General features: G+C 53.7%; 3 protein-coding genes across 4 annotated transcripts; all 3 read left to right on the top strand.

The window, feature by feature from the left end:
• The first annotated feature begins 3,336 nt into the window (after positions 1-3,336).
• On the top strand, positions 3,337-10,275 carry LOC121108106. Its single transcript, XM_040654949.2, has 11 exons — positions 3,337-3,474; positions 4,108-4,171; positions 5,260-5,457; positions 7,657-7,908; positions 8,336-8,424; positions 8,542-8,673; positions 8,772-8,851; positions 9,290-9,398; positions 9,507-9,596; positions 9,720-9,824; positions 9,923-10,275. The coding sequence occupies exons 1-11, from the start codon at positions 3,337-3,339 to the stop codon at positions 10,148-10,150; spliced, it is 1,485 nt and encodes a 494-aa protein (XP_040510883.2). The 3' UTR covers positions 10,151-10,275.
• Positions 10,276-11,057: 782 nt separating this feature from the next.
• Positions 11,058-12,772, top strand: LOC121108105. The gene is made up of 6 exons (XM_040654948.1): positions 11,058-11,390; positions 11,487-11,671; positions 11,889-12,026; positions 12,276-12,408; positions 12,472-12,665; positions 12,748-12,772. Exons 1-6 carry the CDS (start codon positions 11,313-11,315, stop codon positions 12,770-12,772), a joined length of 753 nt encoding a protein of 250 aa, XP_040510882.1. The 5' UTR covers positions 11,058-11,312.
• Positions 12,773-12,879: 107 nt separating this feature from the next.
• Positions 12,880-14,309, top strand: LOC121108060 (maestro heat-like repeat-containing protein family member 2A). Of its 2 annotated transcripts, XM_040654780.1 has the most exons (5): positions 12,880-13,003; positions 13,319-13,420; positions 13,526-13,628; positions 14,024-14,083; positions 14,167-14,309. In XM_040654780.1, exons 1-5 carry the CDS (start codon positions 12,884-12,886, stop codon positions 14,307-14,309), a joined length of 528 nt encoding a protein of 175 aa, XP_040510714.1. In that variant the 5' UTR covers positions 12,880-12,883. The 2 variants fall into 2 exon arrangements, with proteins under 2 accessions (XP_040510714.1, XP_040510713.1); XM_040654779.1 differs by having other exon boundaries at positions 13,319-13,628.
• Positions 14,310-23,802: the final 9,493 nt, after the last annotated feature.

The following is a 23,802-nucleotide window of genomic DNA, read 5'->3' as shown; positions in this document are numbered from 1 at the left end:
CTCCACAATTCAAGTGATGGGAGGCTCCATCAGCTCCTACGGCAAGAAGCTAAAGATTCTCTTGAAAATAGATTTGTATTTGGTTTCCCAGAGTGTTTTTGCTCTGCTTATTTCTGGTGGCTTGCTTGTTGTTTGTGTGAGTGCTGTTCCTCCCTCGTCAGATGTGTTGAAGGCTGTCTCTGTTCTTGTAGTGCCAAATATCTAATGATAAAATTAATTTTCCACAGGCAACTTGTCAAAATCAAGACCCCTTTCTCCGCATCCCCAGTACAGATCCGTTCCTGGCTTAGGCTGGGGAGATTTCTGTCCAATCACAAGACATGCAACTCCTGTCTGTACGTACAGCCGGGGTTGCCCTTTCCCAGGTGTAGAATATGGCACTTGCTCTTAGAGTCATAGAATCATAGAAGTGCTCAGGTTGGAAAAGACCTTAAAGACGATCGAGTCCAGCCGCAACCTAACCATACTACCGTAACTCAAACAACCCTCTGCTAAATCACGTCCGTGAGCATCACATCCAAACGGCTTTTAAACACATTCAGGGATGATGACTCAACCACCTCCCTGGGCAGCCCATCCCAGTGCTTAACAACCCTTTCTGTCAAGACGTTTTTCCTGATGGTCTTGTTAAACTCCGTGTGCTTGGTGGTCGCCCAGCTCTCTTGTTTGGCTGGATCTCCCTGCAAGGCCTCTCTCTCCACCCTCAGCGACAGGAGCCAACAACTCCTCCCCGTCCAGTACTGACAGCAATTTTGCGCAAAACACCTTCTGTTCCTACATGCAAGGCATTGATGAAAATAGGAAAGAGAACTGGCCCTAAAACGGAGCCTTGGGGAGCCCCGCCAGTGACCGGCTGCCAGCCGGATGGAAACCCCACCTACCATAACCCTTGGGGCCCAGTCCATCAGCCATTTGCCACCCACTGCATTCTGTTTTTGTCCAGCTGTGTGCTGGGTGTTTTGTCCAGAAGGATACACAGACTGGTGGCTTCCTTCGGGTAGTATGGTTAGATTGTGGTTGGACTCGATGATCTTTCAGGTCTTTTCCAACCTGAGTGATTCTATGATTCTTCTCACAGTACCGGTCCCTGATTGCACTGCCTGTGCATTTCCTTCTTACTCTTCAGGTTATCCAAACTCTAAGCCTGACAGATCTTATCCCTAACCAATTCCAAAAAACAGCCCCAACCCCAACCCCAGTGTTAACCCTAACCATAATCCCAACCCCAACCCTAATCTTAACCCTAACCCCATAACTCCTAGCCCTAGGAGTGACACTACAGGGTGACACTATGGGATGATACTGTGGGGCAGCACTTTGGGGTGACAATATGGGGTGACACTGCAGGACAGTGCCATGGGGCAGTGCTATGTTGTGATGCTACAGGGTGATGCTATTGTGCAGCACTATGGGATGATGCTATGAGGCGACGCTGTGGTGTGATGTATGGGACAGCAGTATGGGACGGCACTCTGGGGTGATGCCATGGGGATGCACTATAATGCAGCACTATATGGTGATTGTATGGGGTAATGGTATGGGGCGATGCTACGGAGTGACAGTTTTGGGTGGTGCAGCGGGGTGACGCAATGGAGCACCGCTACGGGGCAGTGCTATGGGGTGACATTATGGGAAAATGGTATCGGTTGATGCTAAGGGGTGACATGGAGCAGCGTTCTGGGGTGATGCTATGGGGCAGTGCTATGCATAGTGCTCTAGGGTGACGTTATGGAACAGTGCTACGGGGCAATGCTATGGGGTAGCACCATGCCACCAGCATGGGGATTGGGATGGCCAGCAGTGTGGTCTTGGTCACCGGCATGGGGATGGGGATGGCCACCAGGATGACAACGGCCATTGCCACGCAGGGCTGTGCGGGGGGCAGCGCCACCCCGTGGCCGCAGGGTCAGGCGCTGCGGACGCACACCAATACACGGCGACATTGCAGCGCACGTTTACTGTGGCCACGGCTGTGTCCCGAATGCTGCCGAAGGAGCGCTCAGTGCCCCCAGGCCAGCGCGTGCAGGCGGTGCGCGACGTGGCAGAGACGCTGGCGGTACTCAAGGTGGCGGTGCATGCCGGGGGGAACGCGGCTCAGCCCCCAGCGCAGCCCCCAGCAGCCGGCGGCGATGGTTCCAGTGGAGTCGTTGTCGCCGCCGTGCAGCACAACGCGGGCGCACAGCTCCTCCCAGCTGTCCCCCGCCGCCAGCAGCGCCTCCAGGGCCACCATGGGTGCGTCGTGCCCGCTGCGCCCTGCCCACCCCCCCAGCGCCCAGCGCACGTACTCGGCGTCACGCTCCTCCGGCGTCGGCAGTGATGGCACTCGTGGGGGACCACCGCCCCCCAGGAGACCTCGTGACTCCAGGTACCTGCGGGGACAGAGGGCGCAATGGGGGCGTTGGGGACAATGGGGGAAATTATGGGGGCGATGGAAGCACTGGAGGCAGCGGGGGCATTGGGGTCAATGGGTGACATGCGAAAATCAGACCCTATAGCCAGTAAGGATATAGAGCAGGTATGTGTTTATTGGTAACACGTGTACATCCTGGTGCAAGGGGGATCGTTCCACCTAGCTTGCACACCGTCAGGAGAAATCGTGCTGTAGATATAGGTTGAGCTAATACATAATCAATAGTTGACAGGAATTCAGATACATATTCACTACGTTCCTGAGAGCCCATTAGCATGCAGTCCCTCCCCCCCCTTGCGCGTGCATAGTAGGTCATGATGATGAAGGCTCGTAGTCTTCCTCGCGAATGCTCGGAGTCTTCCTCGCTGCAAACTTCTGACCCCGAAGGGGGGGACATCCCCCAAACTGCTTACAGCTTGCACTTCAGACATCACCTTCCTGCCAAATGTTTTCGACCTGTTCTCCGGTCCTTATCTTTATGGCCTTCATTCTCCTTGTTATTCCGGACCTAGCGCCTGTGAAAGTGCTTGGAATCCCTTGTTTTCTGATACTCTCTACGTAAACCATCTCTATTTGCCCCTTATGTCTACCTTGTGAAGCTGCTTTCTCTTTTCTTGCTATGAAGCCCTTCTTTCTATACTGCGGGGACCTGATTTGGCCCTTCACTTTTTCTCATTGTTAAGGGAAGGGATAGAGCAGGGGGAGCCCTACTGGACCTTTATGACCTCAATAACCGCTTGGATTCTGCGCTCACTCCTGACAGCCCGGCTTAATGGCATGGGCACGGCTCAGGCTGTCTTTTCTCTTAGTGATAATTAATGCCTCAGCATCCTGATATCCCATCTCTAGCACGATCTGGAACATGACTGCAGGCCCTGGGTGCCCGTTCCCACCACCATTTCTTCCTTTCCCTCTTCAGAAGCGGCATGGCGCGGTTCCCTGCGTTTGGGAGCAGCAGCCAGGAGGCTGCCAGAGATCCAACTGTGCCTTGCAGCGCACAGAGGGACGTGATGGGGCCACAGAGGGACGCGACGGGGACGAACCGTCCTTACCACCACGCACAAGTGAGCTTCTTCGGTCCTCTGTCATGAAGTATGGAGGAACGAATTTTGAGTGTTACTTCGGAGCGGGTGCAGTGCTGCAGGGGATGTCAAGTAAGTCACTGTGGAAGCATTAGAGAGGCCGACAGCGGCAGCTGATGACTGGAGTGAGACAGAAGTCTGCGTACAAATGGTGATGCGTAGAGCTGAGTGCATTCATTTGAGAGGCAACAAACATGTGTCTCAACTTTTTGACCTGATCGCGTTTTGTATGCTGATCCGCCTTTGCTCTGCAGAATGCAGAGCTGTCGGGCAGGCTGGGATTCCTTTGCTGCCATCTGAGCAGGAATGAGACCGGTAATGCTTTTTGTAAGTGCACTGCAGTTTAAACATCGGTTTCCAGGCTGCATGTGGCTCTGGGCAGCCCGGTCTAGGGCTTGGTGACCCCGCCCGTGGCAGGGGGGTTGCAACTGGATGATCTTTGAGGTCCTTTTCAACCCAGGCCATTCTATGATTCTGTGATTCTATGACGCTGTGATTCTGTTTTGGCTGTACAACGGTGTCTTTTGCTTTTTTTGGGGTGGACATGGGCTAACAGGACAGTACTGCTCCTGGCTACTGGTTTCCATTAAATCAGCAAATTGTATTTTGTTTTAGGGATGGAGCCTGCACGTCCATCGAGTGATGGTGGGCAAGGGGGGGAAACGGAAAGCCTCCGCAGGTGAGAACCTTTTGTGAGCTGTGGTGTGGGTGCCTGGCTGTAAATCGGGATGCATGAAGGCGTGTGTGTGACGGAGGAGAGAGGAAAGGACCCTGCCGATCTGTGCTGACTGCAGAAATGGCACAACACTGTGGCAGCAGAAAGGCAAACTGAAGAAACTGTGCTTGAAGAGGAGAAGTCTATGGTTGGCTGTGCACAGGTCTTCCTCCAAAGAGATGCTCTTCAAGTATTTCTTGTTTCCTTTTGGTCAGAAGCTGATGCCAGTGGCCTTCCTCTGAAGCGCAGCCATGCGGAAAGCCAGGGGAGGGGCATGGAGTGTGGCACAGCACCCTAGAGAGGTGCAGACACACAACAGGCACCTGGGTTTGGCGCACTGTCTTCCTGGTTAGGCTTTCTGCCTCTTCTTTCCCGGGACTGTTCTCATTGCGTGTTGCTTGGGGTCTTAAGCCCTGGGATTTCCCATTACCATTCCTGTCCTGATTTGAAATGTGAACCCGCAGTTCAGCCAAGATCCTAAGAGCCATTACCGTGACCACTCCAGATGAGATGCCCTAGCGCTATGGCCCATTGAATGCAGCCTTGGACTCTCTTTCAATCTTGTTGCTTCTCCTTCCTTGATTGTAACAGTGAGAGGTGCTGAGCCCAATGGAAAGATCTATGTGAAAGCAGTGCAGGAAGTCCTTTCTGAGGGAGCTCGTCTCCAGGCTGGAGGGCTTCCTATGCCAGCAGGTCCCAGCTCGGGGGGAAGACCTTCCCCTGCCATGTGCTCCCGCTGTGTCTCCAAGTCCCTGGCTGGCTGTAGACGCAAGGGCTTGGACAAAGAGAAACAGACAGCAACGCAGTTGCCTGGTAACAAAAGAGTGAGGGGTCAGAGCAGGGACAGCGTGCTGGCTCCAGCAGCACACCCTGGGCCTGCCGCAGGGCACTGATGGAGATAGCTGCCTGGTTCCTATACATCCTGGCTAATTTACTAGACAATATGATGTTTGGACTGGTTTCCAAGTGCTCTTCCCAGTTCCTGATGCGTGTTCAGGATGCCAGCTTAGTTACTGTGCTTTCAGTCTCTCTGAATGTATTCTCTGTGGCAGGATTTTACATTATGTTGAGGAATTTTGTGGGCTTAACTACAGCCGCTATTGCACTGGTTATTCGTGGCTGCGACACATGTGCCGCAATTGAACAAGCCAAGAGGATGAAACCCCTCTGGGGGGAAGGGCGATGGCAAAAGTATAAATATGGGGAGGCCTGGCAGGTTGATTACATCACCTTGCCACAAACTCCCGATGGTAAGCGTTATGTGCTTACCATGGTGGCGGCAACCACTGGGTGGCTTGAAACACATGCAGTACCCCATGCTACTGCCCAAAACACCATATCAGGTCTGGAGAAGCAAATCCTGTGGGGACATGGCACTCCAGAAAGAGTTGAATCCGATAATGGGACTCATTTCAAAAATTCTCTTGTCAATACTTGGGCCAAAGATCGTGGCACTATGTGGATTTGTGTCAACGGTTTAAGGGCTGGTCCGGCCCGGTTCCGCGACTAGTGGGGTGGAGGGATTTCGCAAAATCCGCGCCTCCAGGAAGGGAAACAGGGGACCCCAAAATAATTAAAAACAGCGGCAACGATCTGAGGAGAAACAAACTAATTTACTAAATATAGTATCGGAATGTAAGATAACACACTATAATACAATATAAATCAACAATAATTGAGAGAAAGATTGTCCGAGATCCAAAGGCCTTACACTAATACTGAAGCCTTGCGTGCAGTCGGGCGCAGCAGTAGCGAGCCGATCCGACAGGGAACACGGCGAGACGAGAAGAGGGACAAGTCAGATGACCTGCGCCCTTATATCTGTTCCCTTGAGCAGGAATGATAACCGTACTCGAAAAGGCTCTTGGGGAACGTAGTTCTTCTTCTCTTCCAGACAGGTACCCGGAACTAAAGCATTTGCTCCTTAACTCCCAGTACACTGCATGATGTTGTGATGTGGAATACTGATAACCAAAAATCATGAAACCATGACAATTTGTCATATCCCCCATCATGCACCAGCTTCTGGTAAAATTGAACGATACAGTGGGTTGTTAAAAACTATGCTGAAAGCAGTGGGTGGTGGAACATTTACGAACTGGGAGAAGCATTTGGCAGAAGCCACCTGGCTGGCCAACACTCGAGGATCGGTCAGTCAAGATGGTCCTACCCAATCCAGCTCCCTACATACGGTAGAGGGAGACAAGGTCCCTGTGGTACATGTAAAGAGCATGCTGGAAAAAGCGGTTTGGGTCCCTCCAGCCTCTGGGAAGGGCAAATCTCTTCATGGAACTCTTTTTGCTCAGGGACTTGGGTCCACTTGGTGGGTGATGCAGAAAGATGGGGATGTTCAGTGTGTACCACAAGGGAATTTGACGCTGGGGGAGTGCGGTCAGTAATTCCATGTATATATATGTATGTAGATGTATGTGCATAATGCATTTTCATTATTGTTTGTTTGCATACATGTATATGTATATATTAAGCATGATGTACTAATGTGGAATAAGGCGTGGAATGCCATGGTTTTATGATTTTTCTTATTGGTATTGCACACCACACCATCATATAAAGCATGGGGGATTAAAGAGTTCTTACTCCAGTTCCATGTACTGACAACTTTGTGGATACCTGGTTCTCAGAAGGGAAGAAGAGCAGCACACCCCAGAGGACTTTGCGCTCAGAGGGGAAGATCAGCCCCACAAGTCCCGGGATTGCTCTCTCTCTCTCTGCCTGGTGGTGTGCGGCTGTGCTCCCCAGCTCCCTAACACAATCCTAACCCCACACCCAACCCCAACTCCAACCCTAACTCTAAATCTAAACCAAACCAGAACCCCAATCGCAACCCCAACCACAATCACAACACTAAACCCAACCCTAACCCCAACCCACACCCTAACCCTAATCACAACCCTAAACCCAAGAGTAACCTCAACCCCAGCCCAAACCCTAAGCCTAAACCAAAACCTAATTCCAACACTCACCCCAATCCTAACATCAAACGTTGAGCCCAACCCTAACCACAACTTAAGGCCCAACACTAACCCTAACCCTCACCGTAACCCTAACCCTATGCTAGCCCTAACCCGAAACCTAACCCTAACCCCAACCCCAACCGCAACCCAAGCCCTAACCCTAACCCTATCCATAACCCTAACTGCAACCCCAACCCCAACTTTAGTTGGTGAACTCACCAGGGAAATCCTGAACCCCCCTGCAGAGCAGCTCAGCCTTGATGTGAAGCACGTATTTCCAATTTCTGAGTTTTATGCTTCCGTTGCCCTCTTTTATAGCGATTTAATAAAATAATTGCAATAATATATCCATTCCTCAGCGCAAACTGGGGAACTGAGCAGCCCTGAGCAGAGCTGAGCACTGCCGGGGGCCCCACGCGGGCGGGGCAGCGGGTCACAGCGGGGCCCATTGTGACGCGTCCCCGTGCCCCCCAGCTCCAGCAGCGCCAGCGCTGTGCCCCTCACTTTCCGTCAGGACTGAGATGGGACAGCACGCGAGCAGAGCAGCGGTGCAAGCCGCCCCTCGGGGCAAACCGCAGCGCTTCTCTCCGCCCATGGCTGCCCAGGCCACGGCCCGTCCCCAACCTCAACCCTCATCCTCTGCGATGGAGGAGAGAAACCCCTCCTGCCCTGCTGAGGCCAAGGAGAAGGACAAACTCCCCCAGGAGCCCACTGCTGTGCCGCCCGGTGAGTGAGGGTCCCCGCAGGGCTGGGGGGGGGGTGGGGGGGAAGTGCCCTCTGCACAGTGTGGGGGCTGCGTGGGGCGGCAGAGGGCAGAATTTCCTCCTCGCTTTGCTCTGGGCTCCTCTACACCAACCCTGACGGCAAACCTTAATCCTAACCCCAACCCAGCCCCAACCCCAACCCTAATCCCAACCTTAATCCTAACCCCAGCCCTAACCCTAACCTTAACCCCAACTCCAACCTTAACCCTACCCTTAGCCCCAACCCCAAACTCAATCCTAACACTAACCACAAACCCAACCTTAACTCTAACCCAACCCCACCCCCACCCCCAACCCTAATCCAACCCCAACCCTAACCTCAATCATAACACTAACCACAACTCTAAACCCAGCTCTAATTCCGATCCCCCTCCTACCCCCAATTCCAGCTCCCCCCTTGGATGCCTCTGGGCTGCCCATGTGTGCTGTGGAGCGTTACGCGATGGACAACATTGAGGCCTTTCTCCGGAGCACAGAGGTGACAGCGGCCGCTCCCATCACGGCGGTCCCCCATCCCCCCCCAGGCCCATTGCATCCGCAGGAGGGCTGTGCCCCCTGGCCCCGTCCCGTTCACACTCCCCACGCTCGCTGGCAGCCTCAGAATGAGGAGAAGAAGATGAAGTTCCTGTGCAGCATCCGCACCATCTGCGGCTCCGCAGCAGAGAGGAACACGGTGCAGGAACTGCGCATCTTCTGCCGCCGGAACGAACTTGTGGAGAACATCATGGTGAGGGGCGGTGGGTGCTGGAGGGGGGGCAGTGGGCGGCTCCTCTCCTCCCAGTGCTGGGAGCACTGCATGCCTGATGCCATCCCGCTGTGCTGCAGGTGCTGCTGGCAGAGGAGCCGCGGAGAGAGCTGAGCTCTGAACTGCGGCTGCAAGCGGTAGCCGCCATCACCTCCCTCAGGTACTGCCCCACGCCGGGATGGCCCCACAGCATTCATATGGCCCCAGACTGCCTGTATGGCCCCACAGTGTCTGAATGGCCCCACACTGCCTGTATAGCCCCACAGCCCCCGGGGACGATCCTGGCAGTACTGGGCTGCTGCTCTCCCCCTTTGGGGCGGGGCAAAGGGCCGAGGGGGTCCTGCAGCACTGCTGGGCCTCAGCTCTAACATTGACCATAACCTAACCCTAACCCGAACAACAACCTAACCCCAACCCGAACCCCAACCCCAATCTGACCACAGCAGCTCTCAGGACTCCCTCTGCCCCACACATCCCGATGGAGGAGGGGTTCCTCCCAGCAATGCCCCCCCTGCTCTGCAGAGTGCTGCCCATGGGGGGAATCCACTCCCCATCCTGCAGCACAGCACTCCCAGCGCCGCTGTCCCTGTTCTTGCAGCAAGGTGGAGGGGGCTCTGGAGGAGAAGATCCCTCTCTTTGTTGTGTGCTTCCGGAGCATCTTCCTGCTTCCCTCAGAGCAGGACCTGGACACAAACCTTTACTCCAAGGTGGGTGCCGGGGAGCTGCAGGACCCCCCTACCGTGCAGAACAGGGTCTTGCCATGCATCCCCCGTCCCCCTCCCCTCTAATCTCCCTCCACCCTGTCCGTTCTGCAGACCCTGAGGGCTCTGGATGAGATGCTGCACTCATTGGTGTTCATTCACCCCAGCGCCAGCATCGGAGAGGAGCTGAAAGACGTCTTCCAGGTGAGCCTTGCCCATGGGGAGCACACAGAGGAGGAGTGTTCCCCCCCCATCCCCACCACCCCAAAAACCTTCTGGGGTGATCCAGGGGACCACAGGGCAGAGCAGCACCTCCTCTTCCCACAGGTGCTGCTGCCCTTCACCTCCTTGCAGAGCTCGACCGTGCGCCAGAGGGCAGTGGGGCGCATCTGGAAGCTGACCCATTCGCTGGCACATTACTGCCAGGAGAAGGTAAGGGCACGACCCCCATAATGTGGAGTCTTTGTCTCTCCTTTTCCACGCTCTGCCCACTCCGGGGGTGCGCTCAACTTTCTGCTCTCCACGTACAGCCCCGTCACTCCTCGGAACAATCCCCATCTGCCAGCTATGACGAGCTCCGCCTGCCCGTGCTGGGGCAGCTGGTGGGATGCCTCATCCTGTGCTGCGCTTTTGTCCAGGAGGACAAAACATGCCGCTGTGCTTTGAGCGCTCTCCGTCACCTCTACAGATTTGTCCTGTGGAGAAGCCGTAAGGCAACGGCTGCTGACCTCTGCTTCAGCTGCCGCTCAGAGCAGTGAAGAACCCCATGGTGTTGGGGAGCTTTGCCGCACGGCCCCGTGCTTGGGGTCGGGGCAGCTGTCCAGCTCCCTGCAGGGCAGCCACTGCTCACGCACCTGCGCCTTGCTCTCCTTTCCAGGCTGGGAAGGGCAGCCGGACGAGCGGGGGAAACTGGAGCAGTGGGAAGCCGACCACGAGTTCTCCCTCACCTGGACCACCAACACCACGGTCATTTTGCTGGTGAGGAGGGATTGTCGCGCCAGGACTCATGGGCGCAGGGGGTGGGGGGAGCATGGCTGACATCCTTCCCCCCCTCTGCGTTCATTCCTCCCCAGCGCTTTGAGAAGTACTTCCACTCTTCAGAGAAGACCGATCTCATCCTCCTGGCGCTGCAGGGCATGAGGGACTGCAGCAACTACAACACCCAGGTGGCTTCCACCTTGATGGCCATCCTGACGGTTGACTTCAACCCTATGCCCAATGATGTGAGAAACTGGGAGCTGCTTGCCAGGGGGCTGAGCCCATGGGAGGTGGGGGTGGGGTTGGGTTGGGTTGGGTCCTGACGGTTAGAACGGGGTTGGGTTGGGTGCAGGAAGGCTGTGTTGGGTTGGGTTGTCCTGCACGGCATCGGTCTGATTTGAGACTTCAGGGCGCTTGGTCCCTCCTGGGGACGCCTGGAGTGAAGTTCTGCTGTCCCTGCAACCCTTCCAGGTGCAGCGCATTGTGACGGCCATCCACAGGAGCAGGAAGCTGATCACAGAGGAGCAGGCACTGAGGACCATCCGCAGCAGCTTCGCCTCGCTAGCTGCCGCCAACCCTCGCGCAGTGACACTCAGCCTGCTGCGCTGCTCCCCCACCTGCGACAAGTGCGCTGCCCCCGCCCCCCGCAGACGGGGACCCCCACCCCCCAAGGACAGGGACCTCCACCCCACGTGGATAGGGACCCCCACCCCACACGGAGAGAGGCCCCCACTCCACACGGAGAGGGAGACCACCCCCCATGGGACCTTCACCTGTGGTGCAGAGGGACCCTCACCCCACACATAGAACAACACCCACCCCATATACAGAAGGACTCCCACCCCACTCAGAGAGGGGCTCCCGCTGAGGACAGCTCTGTGCCGCAGGGACATATGGGAGCTGTGGGAGTTGGCGCTGTCCTCGGTGGATGCGGTGCCAAAGATGGTGCAGGCGCTGCTGCATCAGCTGGAGACCGTGCCGCTGGGCCAGAAGACCGAGGTCGGCGTCCTTCACACGGCCGTGAGTTTGGAGATCCTCTGGGAACACTCTCCCCCCCACCCCCCCAAACCCAGGAGAGCAGCTCAGTGCTGAGTGCTGTCCGGGTGCTTTCCGCAGGCGGCCACGGCACTGCATAAGCTCCTGCAGTACCTGGAGTACGGCCCACAGGTGCGACTGGTTTTCCCGGAGCTCTTTGTGGTGCTCATCATCCAGCTGGTGTCCGCCGGGCCGCTAGCTCCGCTGGAGATCACCGCCATCACGGAGGACCCATTCCGCCCATCTGCGCCCACCTCTGCCATCAGGTAACACCGCAGTGCCCGCTCTGACCCCGCGGCACCACCCACACTGACCCCTGACCCCACGCTGACCTTTGTGCCCCTGCTGACTCCTGACCCCACACTGACTCCTGACCGCATGATGACTTCTAATTGAACCCTGACTCTGCACTGTGCCCTGGCCCCTCACTGACCTCTGACCCCCGACCCTGTGCTGACCCAATGCTGCCCCGTTTCCATGCAGGACGGTGGTGGAGACGGCCCACAGTTTGCTACTGTGCGCCGAGATGGACAACCTGGCGTTCTCCATGGACACCCACAACCTGTGGGCGCGGCTGCAGGGCACTGCCACGTGGCAAAATGGCCTACACTCCCTTGCCAAGTACGGCCCCAACCCCTTCCATGCTCTGCCCCATGCACTGCCCCACACACTGCCCTACACGGTGCCCCAAGTGCAGCGCTCCTGAAATAAGTAGGGAACAAGGAGAGTGCTCAGGGGGTGCTGAGGCACGGTGGGCAGATGGAAGAGCACACTGTGGGGCGGCATGGGCTGTTCCGGTCCCCCTACTCCAGCCCAGACCCAGTGGGGTCAGCCCCCCAGCCCGGCTTCAGCCCTCCCCCTGCCCCGCAGGGTGATGCTGAAGAACTGCCGGGATCAGTGCAGACCCATCTTCAGACACCTGCAGAATCTGCTGCAGTACCACCAGCTGCAGTGGAGGGAGGTCCCCGCCATGGCGTTCTACTTTGAGGTGGGTGTGGAGACGGTGTGGGGGGGTCTCCTTGGGAGGATGGGCCCCCTCCCGCCCACTGACCGCCACTCATTGCAGCTGTGGAGCTGCCAGGGGCACCACGAGGATGACACCTGCCCCCAGAAGATCTTCAGGAAATACATCCGCAGCAAACAGCCCAAGAGCAGAGAGCTGGCGCTGCGCGGGCTGAGGAACCTTTATGCTGGGAGGATGCAGCTGCTGCTACCCGACGCGCTGCTGTGGCTGCAGGACATGCGGGCTGACATCAAACTGCAGGCCATACATCTGCTGCAGGACATTGCAGCACAGCACCCCGCCAGCATCCGAGGTGTGCTCAGCCAGCTGGCCGTGCAGCTGCTGTCCTGCTTCAATGAGGTGAGGGACGCGGGGCAGCGGGGAGCATTCAAGCAGCCCCCGCACCGTGCACAGAGCTCAGCACTACCCCGTGTGTGTTTCCTCCCAGGACAACGCAGAAGTGCGCTGGCGCTCCATGGAGCTCTTTGCGCTGCTGCTGGAGGCACCAGGCAGGAAGCGGCTGCTGCTGCAGGCGGAGAGGAGTCTGCTGCCACTCTTCATCCACATGAATGAGGACATCCCCAACGTGGCGCAGGTGGGGGCAGCTTGTGGGGTCACGGGGTCGTGAGGTTATCCGGTGTGACCAGCAACTACTCCCTGCCCTGTGCCCACGTGTACAGTCCTCCTAGATACCAGATCCCCACCTCATATCCACCCATACAGTCCTCCCAGTTCCCCCCTCCACTACACCCACCCACACAGTCATTAAGGTTAGGAAAACCCTCCCACATCCCCCACCCCGTTTCCCCAGAACCTGTGGGATGGGATCGGCTATGGTGCTGACCCAGGTTTGGGATGGAGGTTCCCCCAGGATCTCCCACCAACACCCCCCCGTGTCACTGCCCCCCAGGCTGCTCAGAAAGCTCTGATCCACGCCGCCAAGCTCCTGGGCTGGCAGCAACTGCAACGCTTGGCCAGCGCGGCGGAGGTCTGGATGATTGCTGACTGTCTGGTAAGGACCCCCACCCTTCAACCCCTCCGGACCCCCCTTGCTCCCCTGCAGAAGGGGGGTCGGGGAGCCATTCTGCGGGTGCCACCCCCACCATGCTCTCTGCAGCTTCAGAAGAGGGGCAGAGATGCGGAGCAGTACCTGAAGGACACGGTGCTGCACCTGCACAGCCCCCAGGTGCCCGTGAGGGACACAGCCGTGCGCTTCCTCGGTGAGTCCCATCCCCAGTGGGTCCCCATCCCTCCAGCTGAATGCTGTGGGGTCGGTGCGCAGCGGGGGTCCTGGGGGGTCACTGGGGAAATGGTGGGGTTCTTGGGAGTTATTAGGGCAACACTGGGATTACTGGGGCACTATGGGGTTCACTGAAGCATTGTGTTGGGTCTCAGGGGGTCACTGGGGTCCTTGGGGGCAGCTGGGCACCACAGGGGTCACTGGGGCACCATAGGGTCCCTGAGACACTGAAGGGTTGCTGGGGATGATGGGGACACTATTAGGGTAGTATGGGGTTTTTGGAGGTCCTTGGAGCACCGTGGGGGTCCCTGGGATGCTGTGAGGTCCCTGGGCACCGCGGGGACGGGTGAGCGCTGACAGCAGCCATGTGCGCAGGGCTGCTAGGGCGAAAGCTGAGGAATGAGAACCGGGAGAAGATGTCGGACATCCGTAAAGGTGAGCCATCCCCCCCCGCTGCCCCGTGCCCCGGGAAGTGCCGTGTGGGGCCCACGTGGTGACACAGCACCGCTCCATTGCAGCCCTGGAGGGCGCCAAGGAGGACAGCGAGCCGGCCGTGCGCTGTCTGGTGCTGCAGACACTGCTGATCCTCAGCGTGCTGGAAGATGTGCCGCCCACCAGGCCCAGGTTGCGCCGATGGTTCTGGAGAACGTGGAGGGAGTAGTGCCGCTCCACAGGGATGGGTCTTCGTCTGTCACGTTTGTTGTAGTGTTACATGTAGAGCTGAAATAAAAGTAGTTATTAGTTATTAGTTAAAGCTGTGTTGCAGCTGCTCTGTGTTTCGGGGTTTGGTGTTGAGAAGTGCTGTTGGCAGCACAGCGTCACTGTGCGGATCTCTGTGGAGTAACAACGTGTTTGGAGGTGTTTGCATTCTGCTCCTCATTGCCACACTAATGCCAACCCTAAGAGCAACCCACAGCTGGCGGGAAACGAAGGGGGACAGGAAGGCAGAGCCTTTTAGCTCCACATCCCCTTATAGCCCACCCTAAAGCCCCGTATCACCCTATGGCCCCACGCAGCCCCTTATAAAACCATATCCCCCATACAGCCCCTATAGCGCCATATCTCCCTATATCCCCCAAAAGCTCCCCACAGCCCCTCTACAGTCCTCCACAGCCTCCCCACAACCCCTGATAGTACAACATCCCTATCTATAGCTCCCTCCACCCTGCTATCACCCTATACCCTCCCACCACCCACCACAACCCCCTATAACCCCATATCCCCCTATAACCCCACTATTGCCCCATATATTCCTACATCCTCCCCCCAGGCCCCTACTGCCCTATATCCTCCTATAACCCTCCTGTAGTCTACACACAGCCTCCCTACAGCCCCCCCATAGAACCGTATAGCTCCCCTCATAGCCCCCTACAGCCCCACAGCTCCCTATATCCCCCCTCTAGCCTGAAAACCTACAGCCCCCCCAGCCCCTTACAGCCCCACGTCAGCCCTACATCCCCCCCATAGTCCCTACACTCCCCTGTATTGCCCCCACAGCTCCATATCCCCCTATATTCCCCTCACAGCTACCTATATCCCCATATCTCCCTAGGTGGATCCCCACAGCCCACTACAGCCCCATATCACCCTGTACCCCTCCCCCCCGTAGCTCCCGTATAACCCTATACCCACAACAGTCCCCTATCTCCCTATATCCTCCCCATGACCTCCCACAGCCTCCCTGTATTCCCACAACAGCCCCCTATAGCCCCATATAACGTATAGCCCCCTGTAAACCCCCACAGCCCCCCTAAACTCCCATATCCCCACTACATCTCCCCCACTGCCCCCTGTGTCCACCTCAGCCCCGGCGGGCACCGGGAGCAGCGCTGGAGGGCTCGGGGGGGCCCGGCCCGGATGCAGGCAGCAGCGCTGCGGCGGTAGGGGCCCCGAGTCCTTCAGCTGTCCCAAATCCCCGCATCCCACGGCAGAGGGGAATAAGGGGAGCGGAGGGCGGGGCGGGGCGGTTCGGCCCGGGCCACACACGTTTCCTCTCCCCGGCCCCGGCCCGGAGCCGTTCCCCCGTACACCTCCGGCACCGCTGTCCTCAGCACCGCTCCTCATTGCCGCAGTTCCGCCTCGGTGCTGCCCGCACAGCGGCTGCAGCGGCGGTGCCGAGCGGGGCGGCCCGGGCCGTGGGTGCAGCACCGCCTGAGGGGAGAGCCGGGCGGCCCCGAGCCGCCTCAGCCAATCGGAGCCGGCGGCGCTGCCGCTGACCAATCACAGGCCGGAGCTGCCGCTGACCAATTAGACGCCGGCACGGGCCGGCGCTCCGCAGCCCCAGCTCTTCTGCAACGGTTCTGGTCCTGCAGTGCCGGCGCGGCAGGCAGTGCACCAATTAATGGACTGCTGGGCTGAGATACGTTCACGTCTCTGCAACGAGTCTAGACTGAGCAAAGCTGCCCACGAAGGGAGCAAAGAGATCACATGATGATGCAGTGTGATGGAGCGAAAGCGGCTGGCCAAATGAAGATGACGTGCACGCATGTGCAAGTGCCTGGAGCACTCATCGTCACCGAAATTCCTGAGTGCCCTCAATATATGGAGAAAGCTGCACACTGACAACTCTGGAGCAGTTTTCATACATTAGCCCTCTTTAAAATTTCTAGATGCCTCTTTTCTTAATACGCACCGTTTACTTTCCCTGTGAAGGGCTTTGAAAAAGTCTTTGAAATAGAAATCCCATGATTGCTGCAACACACTTGGCAGGTATTTGGACTTTTGTCCTCAGACACTCAATGCATTTCACTGAAATAAAGAATGCTCAAAAACTTACCCACCCAATTCGCCCTGGTGTTCGATGCGACAGGCAGGAGGTGGCAAAAGGCAGCCGTTCAGCAATCCCAGGAAGTCAGCTGGGCTCCAGGGAGGCAAGAAGGGCAGTAAGGCGACAAACAACCAGTGCAAGCAGTAATTAATTCCTTGCTTTTCCACACATCTTTACAGCTTGGTTTCCTCTTCCCTCTTTGTCCGGACACCAACGAGTCCTCTCTGCTGCCATGAACTGCTCAGCAAAATGAAGATCACAGAAACTGAACTCTGGGACAGTTCCAAAGCTTTCTGACCTGGGAAAAACCTTGGGTGCCTCACATTATCTTTTCCAACCCTTAGAACTACTATCTTTATGTGTGTATTTTCTATCTTTATGTTTATCAACAGCTCTTGAAGGTCCCAGAGGGAAGAAACAAAGGACATTCTTCCTTTCTTCTCCTATCCCTTGACCACCCCTTTGTGCTCCTCCATGATGGGGACACTACCAGCATATCACTGTTTCCATTTGAACATCGCTTCAGTAGCTCGGTGAGTAGGTCCAGGACCAAAGCGTTTGGTGGTAAGAACAGCAGAGGACATTCACATTGTGGTTATTCAGTGTCTTTCATCGGGGCTTTAAAAATGAAGACTTCTATCCCATATTCCGCAGGTCTGACTTGACAAAGCCTGGTTTAGGGTCACAAATGGAACTGCAGAAATGTTTTACATAAAAGACACAACAAATTGGGCCCCAGCACTGATGTCTCCAAAAAAATGCTTTATAGGATTTCATACTCGGAGGTCTCTGCATTGCTATTACTCTCTTCCCTGCACGTCAGCCAATACAGAATCTATGCCATGACATTTGTATCTGCTTGCTACATACCCAGCTTTTTAACAGATTTACTCATGTCAGGAAATCAACTGTTCGTTAAGAGCTACAAATACAATACCTTCTGAATTCCCCCTATCTGCTATGAATTACACTGAAGACAGCTATTACATTTGTTCAGTACCAGCGAGATTTAACAGCCCACTCCTTTCCAGTACCTTTGCTCCCCATTGGGCATTTACCAACCCTTCACACACCAGACCAGCCAGCAGTGGTCCCAGCACAGAGCCGTATCTGTGGGAGAACACCTGCTCCCGTCATCAAGCCAAAAGATGTGCAAAAAAGGTTTTTGTCTTTAAAGACAGAAAAACAACTGCCATCTCCATTTTATTTTTGTTAAAGGTCGGAAGGGGCTCGTCTTCCACTTCCATTCTGTGTGCACGCAAGCTCCCCTGGCTGAGGTGACACTGGACTCACAGGTGGGTGGGTGGGTGGGAGTCGGTATGGAAACAGCTGCAGGCTTTTCAAGGGGAATCGGCCAAGTAGACTCTCATACCTTTATGTATGGACAGCAGGTTGGGTGTTTTTGCTTTATCTGGATTATGTCATCAGCTCTCCACTCTGCTCTGGTACCCTGCACAGCTGACCCAACTGGGCTTTCTACATTTTGAAGGCTTATAATGCAAGCCCTGAAGATTTCAAAAGCTTTCCAATACTCCTGAAGCCCTCACAGTATCCAAAACACAGTTCTGGAACATTAGTAAGGCTTTGCTACATCCATATCCTCAATGAATGAATCACAACACGGGTTGTTTATGGAGTGGATCAGTGAAAAGGAAGAGCCTCACATTCAGCGAGCTCAGAACGCTCTCCCAAAGCAATGCTGAGAGCGGTGACAGAAAGAAGGATGCAGAAAGAAGGTTTCGCTACCACAACTCTTGGACCCCGAATGAGACAGATTTCAATTAATCTTCTTCCTCACTGCTTTCTCGAGAAGTCAGCACAGAATCTGGACAAATTCTGCAGAATTCCAACTCTCACCTTCATGCAACAGAGGCTGTGCACTTTTCGTCCTCCTCCAACCACTGGAAACGCTGCAGGCAGACGCTGCGCTGGTTCCCAACTGCCAGAGAGCACACAAGTCAGCTGGACACCGCTGGACCTCCAGACTTGTCAGGGCTCACGCTCTAGGAACATGAGAGTTCATCTGTTAAATATGACTGTGAGCTTAAAGAAGGCTGAAAGAGCCGTCTAATTCACTTCGACTCTCAACTAGTTTCAATTAATACATACAGCAATCAATTCTGTTTTACTCAAAACAGTTTTATTTATTTACACATTTGTACACATCAACATGGTCCCTACGGAAAGCAGGAAGGGAAAAATGCAATTAAAGGAAATCATAGAATCATAAAATATCCCTTGTTGGAAGGGACCCAGAAGGCTCAACTGAGTCCAACCCATGGCTCCATAAAGGGCCACCTAAAAAGTAAACCCCATCGCTGCATGCACTGTCCAAATGCTTCTTCAGCTCTGGCAGGCTTTGGATGAGATACCCAAGTGCAAACACCATGACTGTAATTCTTCAGAAGAAAAAAAACATTGACCAGAAGCAGGTTTACAGAACATGCAGCTGTTCAAACTGCCATGAGTATTAGCAGTCACTACTCCAGACTATGCTCACTTCTTCATTACCACTGCAACACAAAGACTTTACCACTGCCACCATAGAAAGGGAGTGGAGAAACGTGTTCCTTCATCTAAGCTGCATCTTTCAAAGCTTTAATGCTTCAGCAAGTCGTCATCATCTTCTTGTTCAGCAAGAAGAAAATTCAGTGCTGCTCCAGTAAACCCAGACTCTACTGCCAGCATAATACCCACTACCACCGAGCAATAGGATTGATGATGCTCAAGTTTGCAGCTTAACAGTCCCAGTAAATTTCCAGAGAACCACCTGCACAACGAAACTTAGAGCCAACCCAGACCCAGGGTCCTGAATTCCATTTGGTTTCCTCTGCCTCCGAATAGGATAAAATTTGGCCCCGTTTTTCAGCACCACCTGTACTTCCAGGTTGAAGGGAGAAGCAAAAGCAAAATGTGCAGTTACATTCTGGATGTAATGAAGACTCTGGATGAAAGTCACTTCTCCTTATCCTATAACCTCATGAAAGGATGGCATTTTTAGAAGAACTCCTATGATTTTTAGAGCACAAAACCTCTATCACTGTAAAATGCCACTGCTCAGCATTCCTCACTGTTATTGGGACAACATTTAATGTAACTGAGCCACATCAGAAAGGATTTCTTTGTGGCTGAAACAGAAAATATGCAGCAGGAATAGCAAAATCAGGTACTACTTAGTGGTAAGGAAAATGGTGAGCAATTAGAAATGAACTAAAATGCCATTATATAACTACACTTACTGAAAAAAAAGCATTATTGAAGACTATCAATTCCTTGTGATTTAGCATCTTTTCCTCCTCCTGGAGCCTCGCTTAAGACACCTGCTTAGTTTTCAATTCTTACTTGCAATTCTAAACTCAGCCAAAGCACATTTTAATCACAGCCAGATCTGGGCATCATTTGCTGATGCAAGCACACAGCCAATCCAGACTGCCCCTACCTTATCAACCACACTCGGGTTTTCAGTCTTCTTTTATTTAGGCATTCTGCAAACTGCCAAAAATCAGCAATACACACGCCAATTGCAAGACAGAAGAAACAAGCCAAGCTTCAGATGCCTGCCATCAATCCAATCAACATGTACCCCTTACCTGGCATGGTGTCCTCCAGCTTGCTTTAACTGAAAAACACCAAGGTAGGTGGTTCTAATTATCACAACAGGCTGACTGAAGTTCCTCATACACAGAGATACAGAGAGATACACGTGGTGGTTACCTAAGCATCCCAACCCATCCTCATGTTGAACACCACCTTCATGACCAGATGCATGAAAGTTACACCCATAGCAAAGCTGAAATTGCAACACGTGTGAGTGAAGCCATCTCCCAACAGATATTTACCTACAGCCTGCAGGTATTGGAGGCCAGCAGCTGCTGCTGGCATATGAGGTATGAATTGTAACTGCTGCAACTGCAGCACTACACGTCATGTAATGCACACATGATGAACCTGTAAGAGTCTCCTACAGAATATGTACCACTCTCAAGCATATTTATATAACATACACGTAAGTACATGCAATACCATGTAATAGGTGTACTACGACATCTCAATATATATTACTCTATGACTACAGCTCACAATACATAATCATACACATTATCTTCTAGTACCTGTATCAATATTATGATATAATAATTTTTTATATATTACTATAAATACTGAGTGCAAACCAACACAGGTGTGTTACTATTCCTTGGAAGTACAACATCTAGTGGTAAAGCATCTAATGGAAATTACACAGCAGGAGGGGCAGAGAGCACATATTTGGTTTTGTTTGAGCACAGAAAGTGTTTAAACACCAACATTATCTTCAGCTTAATGGCCACATTTACCTGTTCTCCATTCTGCTCTCCAAATCCTCCATTTGTATTGCAGCTCCGCAACCCCTTCAACAGCCACCGCTCCCTCCATATTTTAGAGCTGTTTTCTCTCGCAATTAACAATAACAGCTTATCACTCATCCACACTGGTTTTAAAGTTATATGTGCAGTTTTATGTAAAGATGCATCCACTCCCTGAGCCAGCTCCAGCACTTCTTTACAGTTCAGCCCATTTTTCTTCAAGGCCACTTTCGACAAAGTAGTGCCAGTCTGCTCCACTTACTGCTCTCCTCATTTTATCTAATTGGAAGGCTTTAAAGTTTAATTTATCTGGTTTTGTATCAAACCTCCCACTGTACCTGAACACAAAACAGTGATCTTTCTCTACCATGGATAGGTCGCAGAGAATCCTTCCCATGTAACAAATGTACACACCACCTTCCTTATCAATACCTATTCCTTCCAAGATCACAGTTGTAGCAAATATTGGCTGCACAGCGAGCAGTCTAAAGCTGGCAACCCCTTCGTGCTTTTGATTTATCACTTTTAAGACAGATGACAAGTCCCATTAAAAAAAATCACCAATGCACGTGTCCCTAAATTCCCTGTAAGCCTCTCATTTTGACAATGAAATGTCCAGAACATGCTGCCATCAGTCAGCTCCAACTGCTGATTCCCACCATCCTCTTTTCTGTAGAACTGGCTGAGCACCAGCCTCCCCCATAGAACAGCCCCCAGGCTGCCCTTCCCACCTTCAGACAGTGCCGCACTGGGACATGGGGTAGCCAGAAAGGAGAGCAGCCCTGCTGGCAGGGCAGGCAGAAGTGTGAGGACCACACCACTGTAAGCATGGCCCTCACAGCACATCTCAGCAGGGCATGGCGGATGTTTGTGCAAGGGAGTTACTGGGCTGTATACAAACAGGTGGCTTGTTTTGGCACATCCAGCAGTCAGTGCTGAAGTCTCCAGCTCACGCAGCCCGGAAAAGGCCTCATCTCGGGAAAAAAACATAAAGGGAATTGCAAAGATGTTTTTATTTCGGGTTGCATCAAGCAGGAGTAGGAGATAAAAACTGCTGTGCAACGTGAGCAGCATGAATGGGGCTTTGCAGGCTCTGCAATGGACAGAGAGCTGTGGTGCTATTTGTTGTGCTCTTACTGCCTTGTGCTTCACTTGGGTGAGGTGCAAAAGCTCACACACCATCAGAATAGCAGGAGACCATTGCTCACAGCCAGAACAGTTCTGTAACAGATCTGAACACGCAAACCAGCTCAGTGCAACCAGAAGAGTTTAGTAAATAAATTATCTACGCTTACCAATGACATGCAGAGTTCTCCAACTTGTAAAATGAAGTAACTCTTAAGACTGGAGCTCAGGATAAAATAAAAAAATAAACAAACCATCAAATTCTGCACAACCTGTTGTGCACATTATGGATCTATCTGCAGTATAGGGAAAGATCCAGGACACCCTTCTGTTGTGCAAACAACAAAGCCCTGCGGATTCACTCTGTCCAACAGGAAACTATTAAGCACTGGTAAGAAAAAGGTGGATTAGGCAGAAAGCTTAGCAAAAGGTCAGCAGAAGCACATTATTCAGAGAAGTGAAAGACCCCCTATCGTGACCATGTGGAAATGTGATGATTGATTAAATGATCTATGTGATTCCCATCTACAAGAAGCGTTGTAAGGAGGATCTGGGGAACTACAGGCCTGTTAGCCTGACCTCGGTGCCAGGGAAGGTTATGAAGCAGACTGTCTTGAAGGAGATCACGCGGCACGTGTGGGACAACCGGGGGATCAGGCCTAGCCAGCATGGGTTCATAAAGGGCAGGTCCTGCTCGACCAACCTGATCTCCTTCACTGATCTAGTGACCCGTCTGGTAGATGAGGGAAAGGCTGTTGATGTAGTCTACCTAGATTTCAGCAAAGCCTTTGACACTGTCTCCCACAGCACTCTCCTGCAAAAGCTGGCAGCCCATGGCTTGGACAGGTACACTCTTGGCTGGGTAAGGAACTGGCTGGAGGGCCGGGCCCAGAGAGTGGTGGTGAATGGAGTTAAATCCAGCTGCCAACTGGACACGAGTGGTGTCCCCCAGCGGTCGGTGCTGCAGCCTGTCCTCTTCAATATCTTTACTGATGACTTGCATGTGGGCATTGAGTGCACCCTCACTAAGTTTGCAGATGACACCAAGTTGGCTGGAAGTGTCCATCTGCCTGCCTAGCGAGGCCCTACAGAAGGATCTGGACAGGCTGGATAGCTGGGCTGAAGCCAGTGGGATGGGGTCCAACAAGATCAAATGCCGGGTCCTGCACTTTGGCTGCAGCAACCCCAGGCAACGCTACAGTGTTGGGGCAGAGTGGCTGGAAGACTGCGTAGAGGAAATGGACCTGGGGGTACTGATTGATGCTCGACTAAACATGAGCCAGCAGCGTGCCCAGGGGGCTAAGAAGGCCAATGGCATCCTGGCATTCTTGCATCAGAAACAGCGTTGCCAGCAGGAACAGGGAAGTAATCGTCTCCCTGTACTCAGCACCGGTGAGGCCACACCTTGAGTACTGTGTCCAGTTTTGGGCCCCTCACTGTAAGAAAGACATGGTGGTCCTGGAGCGTGTCCAGAGGAGGGCAACAAAGCTGGTGAGGGGTCTGGAGCACAGGCCTCATGAGGAGTGGCTGAAGGAGCTGGGATTGTTCAATCTGGAGATGAGGAGGCTCAGGGGAGACCTTACTGCTCTCTATAACTACCTGAAGGGAGGTTGCAGTGAGCTGGGGTTGGCCTTTTCTCTCGTGTACCCAGTGATAGGACTAGAGGGAATGACTTCAAGCTGTGCCAGGGAAGGTTCAGGCTGCACGTTAGGAAATACTACTCTGAAAGAGCAGTCAAGCACTGGAATGGGCTGCCTAGGGAGGTGGTAGAGTCACCGGCCCTGGCGGTATTCAAGGAACGTTTGGAGATTGTGTAGAGGGACATGGTTTAGTGAGAACTCTTGGTGATGGGTGGATGGTTGGACTGGGTGATCCTGTGGGTCTTTTCCAACCTTGGTAATTCCATGATTCTATCACGT

Source organism: Gallus gallus, chromosome 34 (assembly GCF_016699485.2).
Source record: "Gallus gallus isolate bGalGal1 chromosome 34, bGalGal1.mat.broiler.GRCg7b, whole genome shotgun sequence".
Taxonomy (NCBI): Eukaryota; Metazoa; Chordata; class Aves; order Galliformes; family Phasianidae; genus Gallus; species Gallus gallus.
Note: the sequence above shows the minus strand (reverse complement) of the source record. Positions and strands in the feature narration are given on the sequence as shown.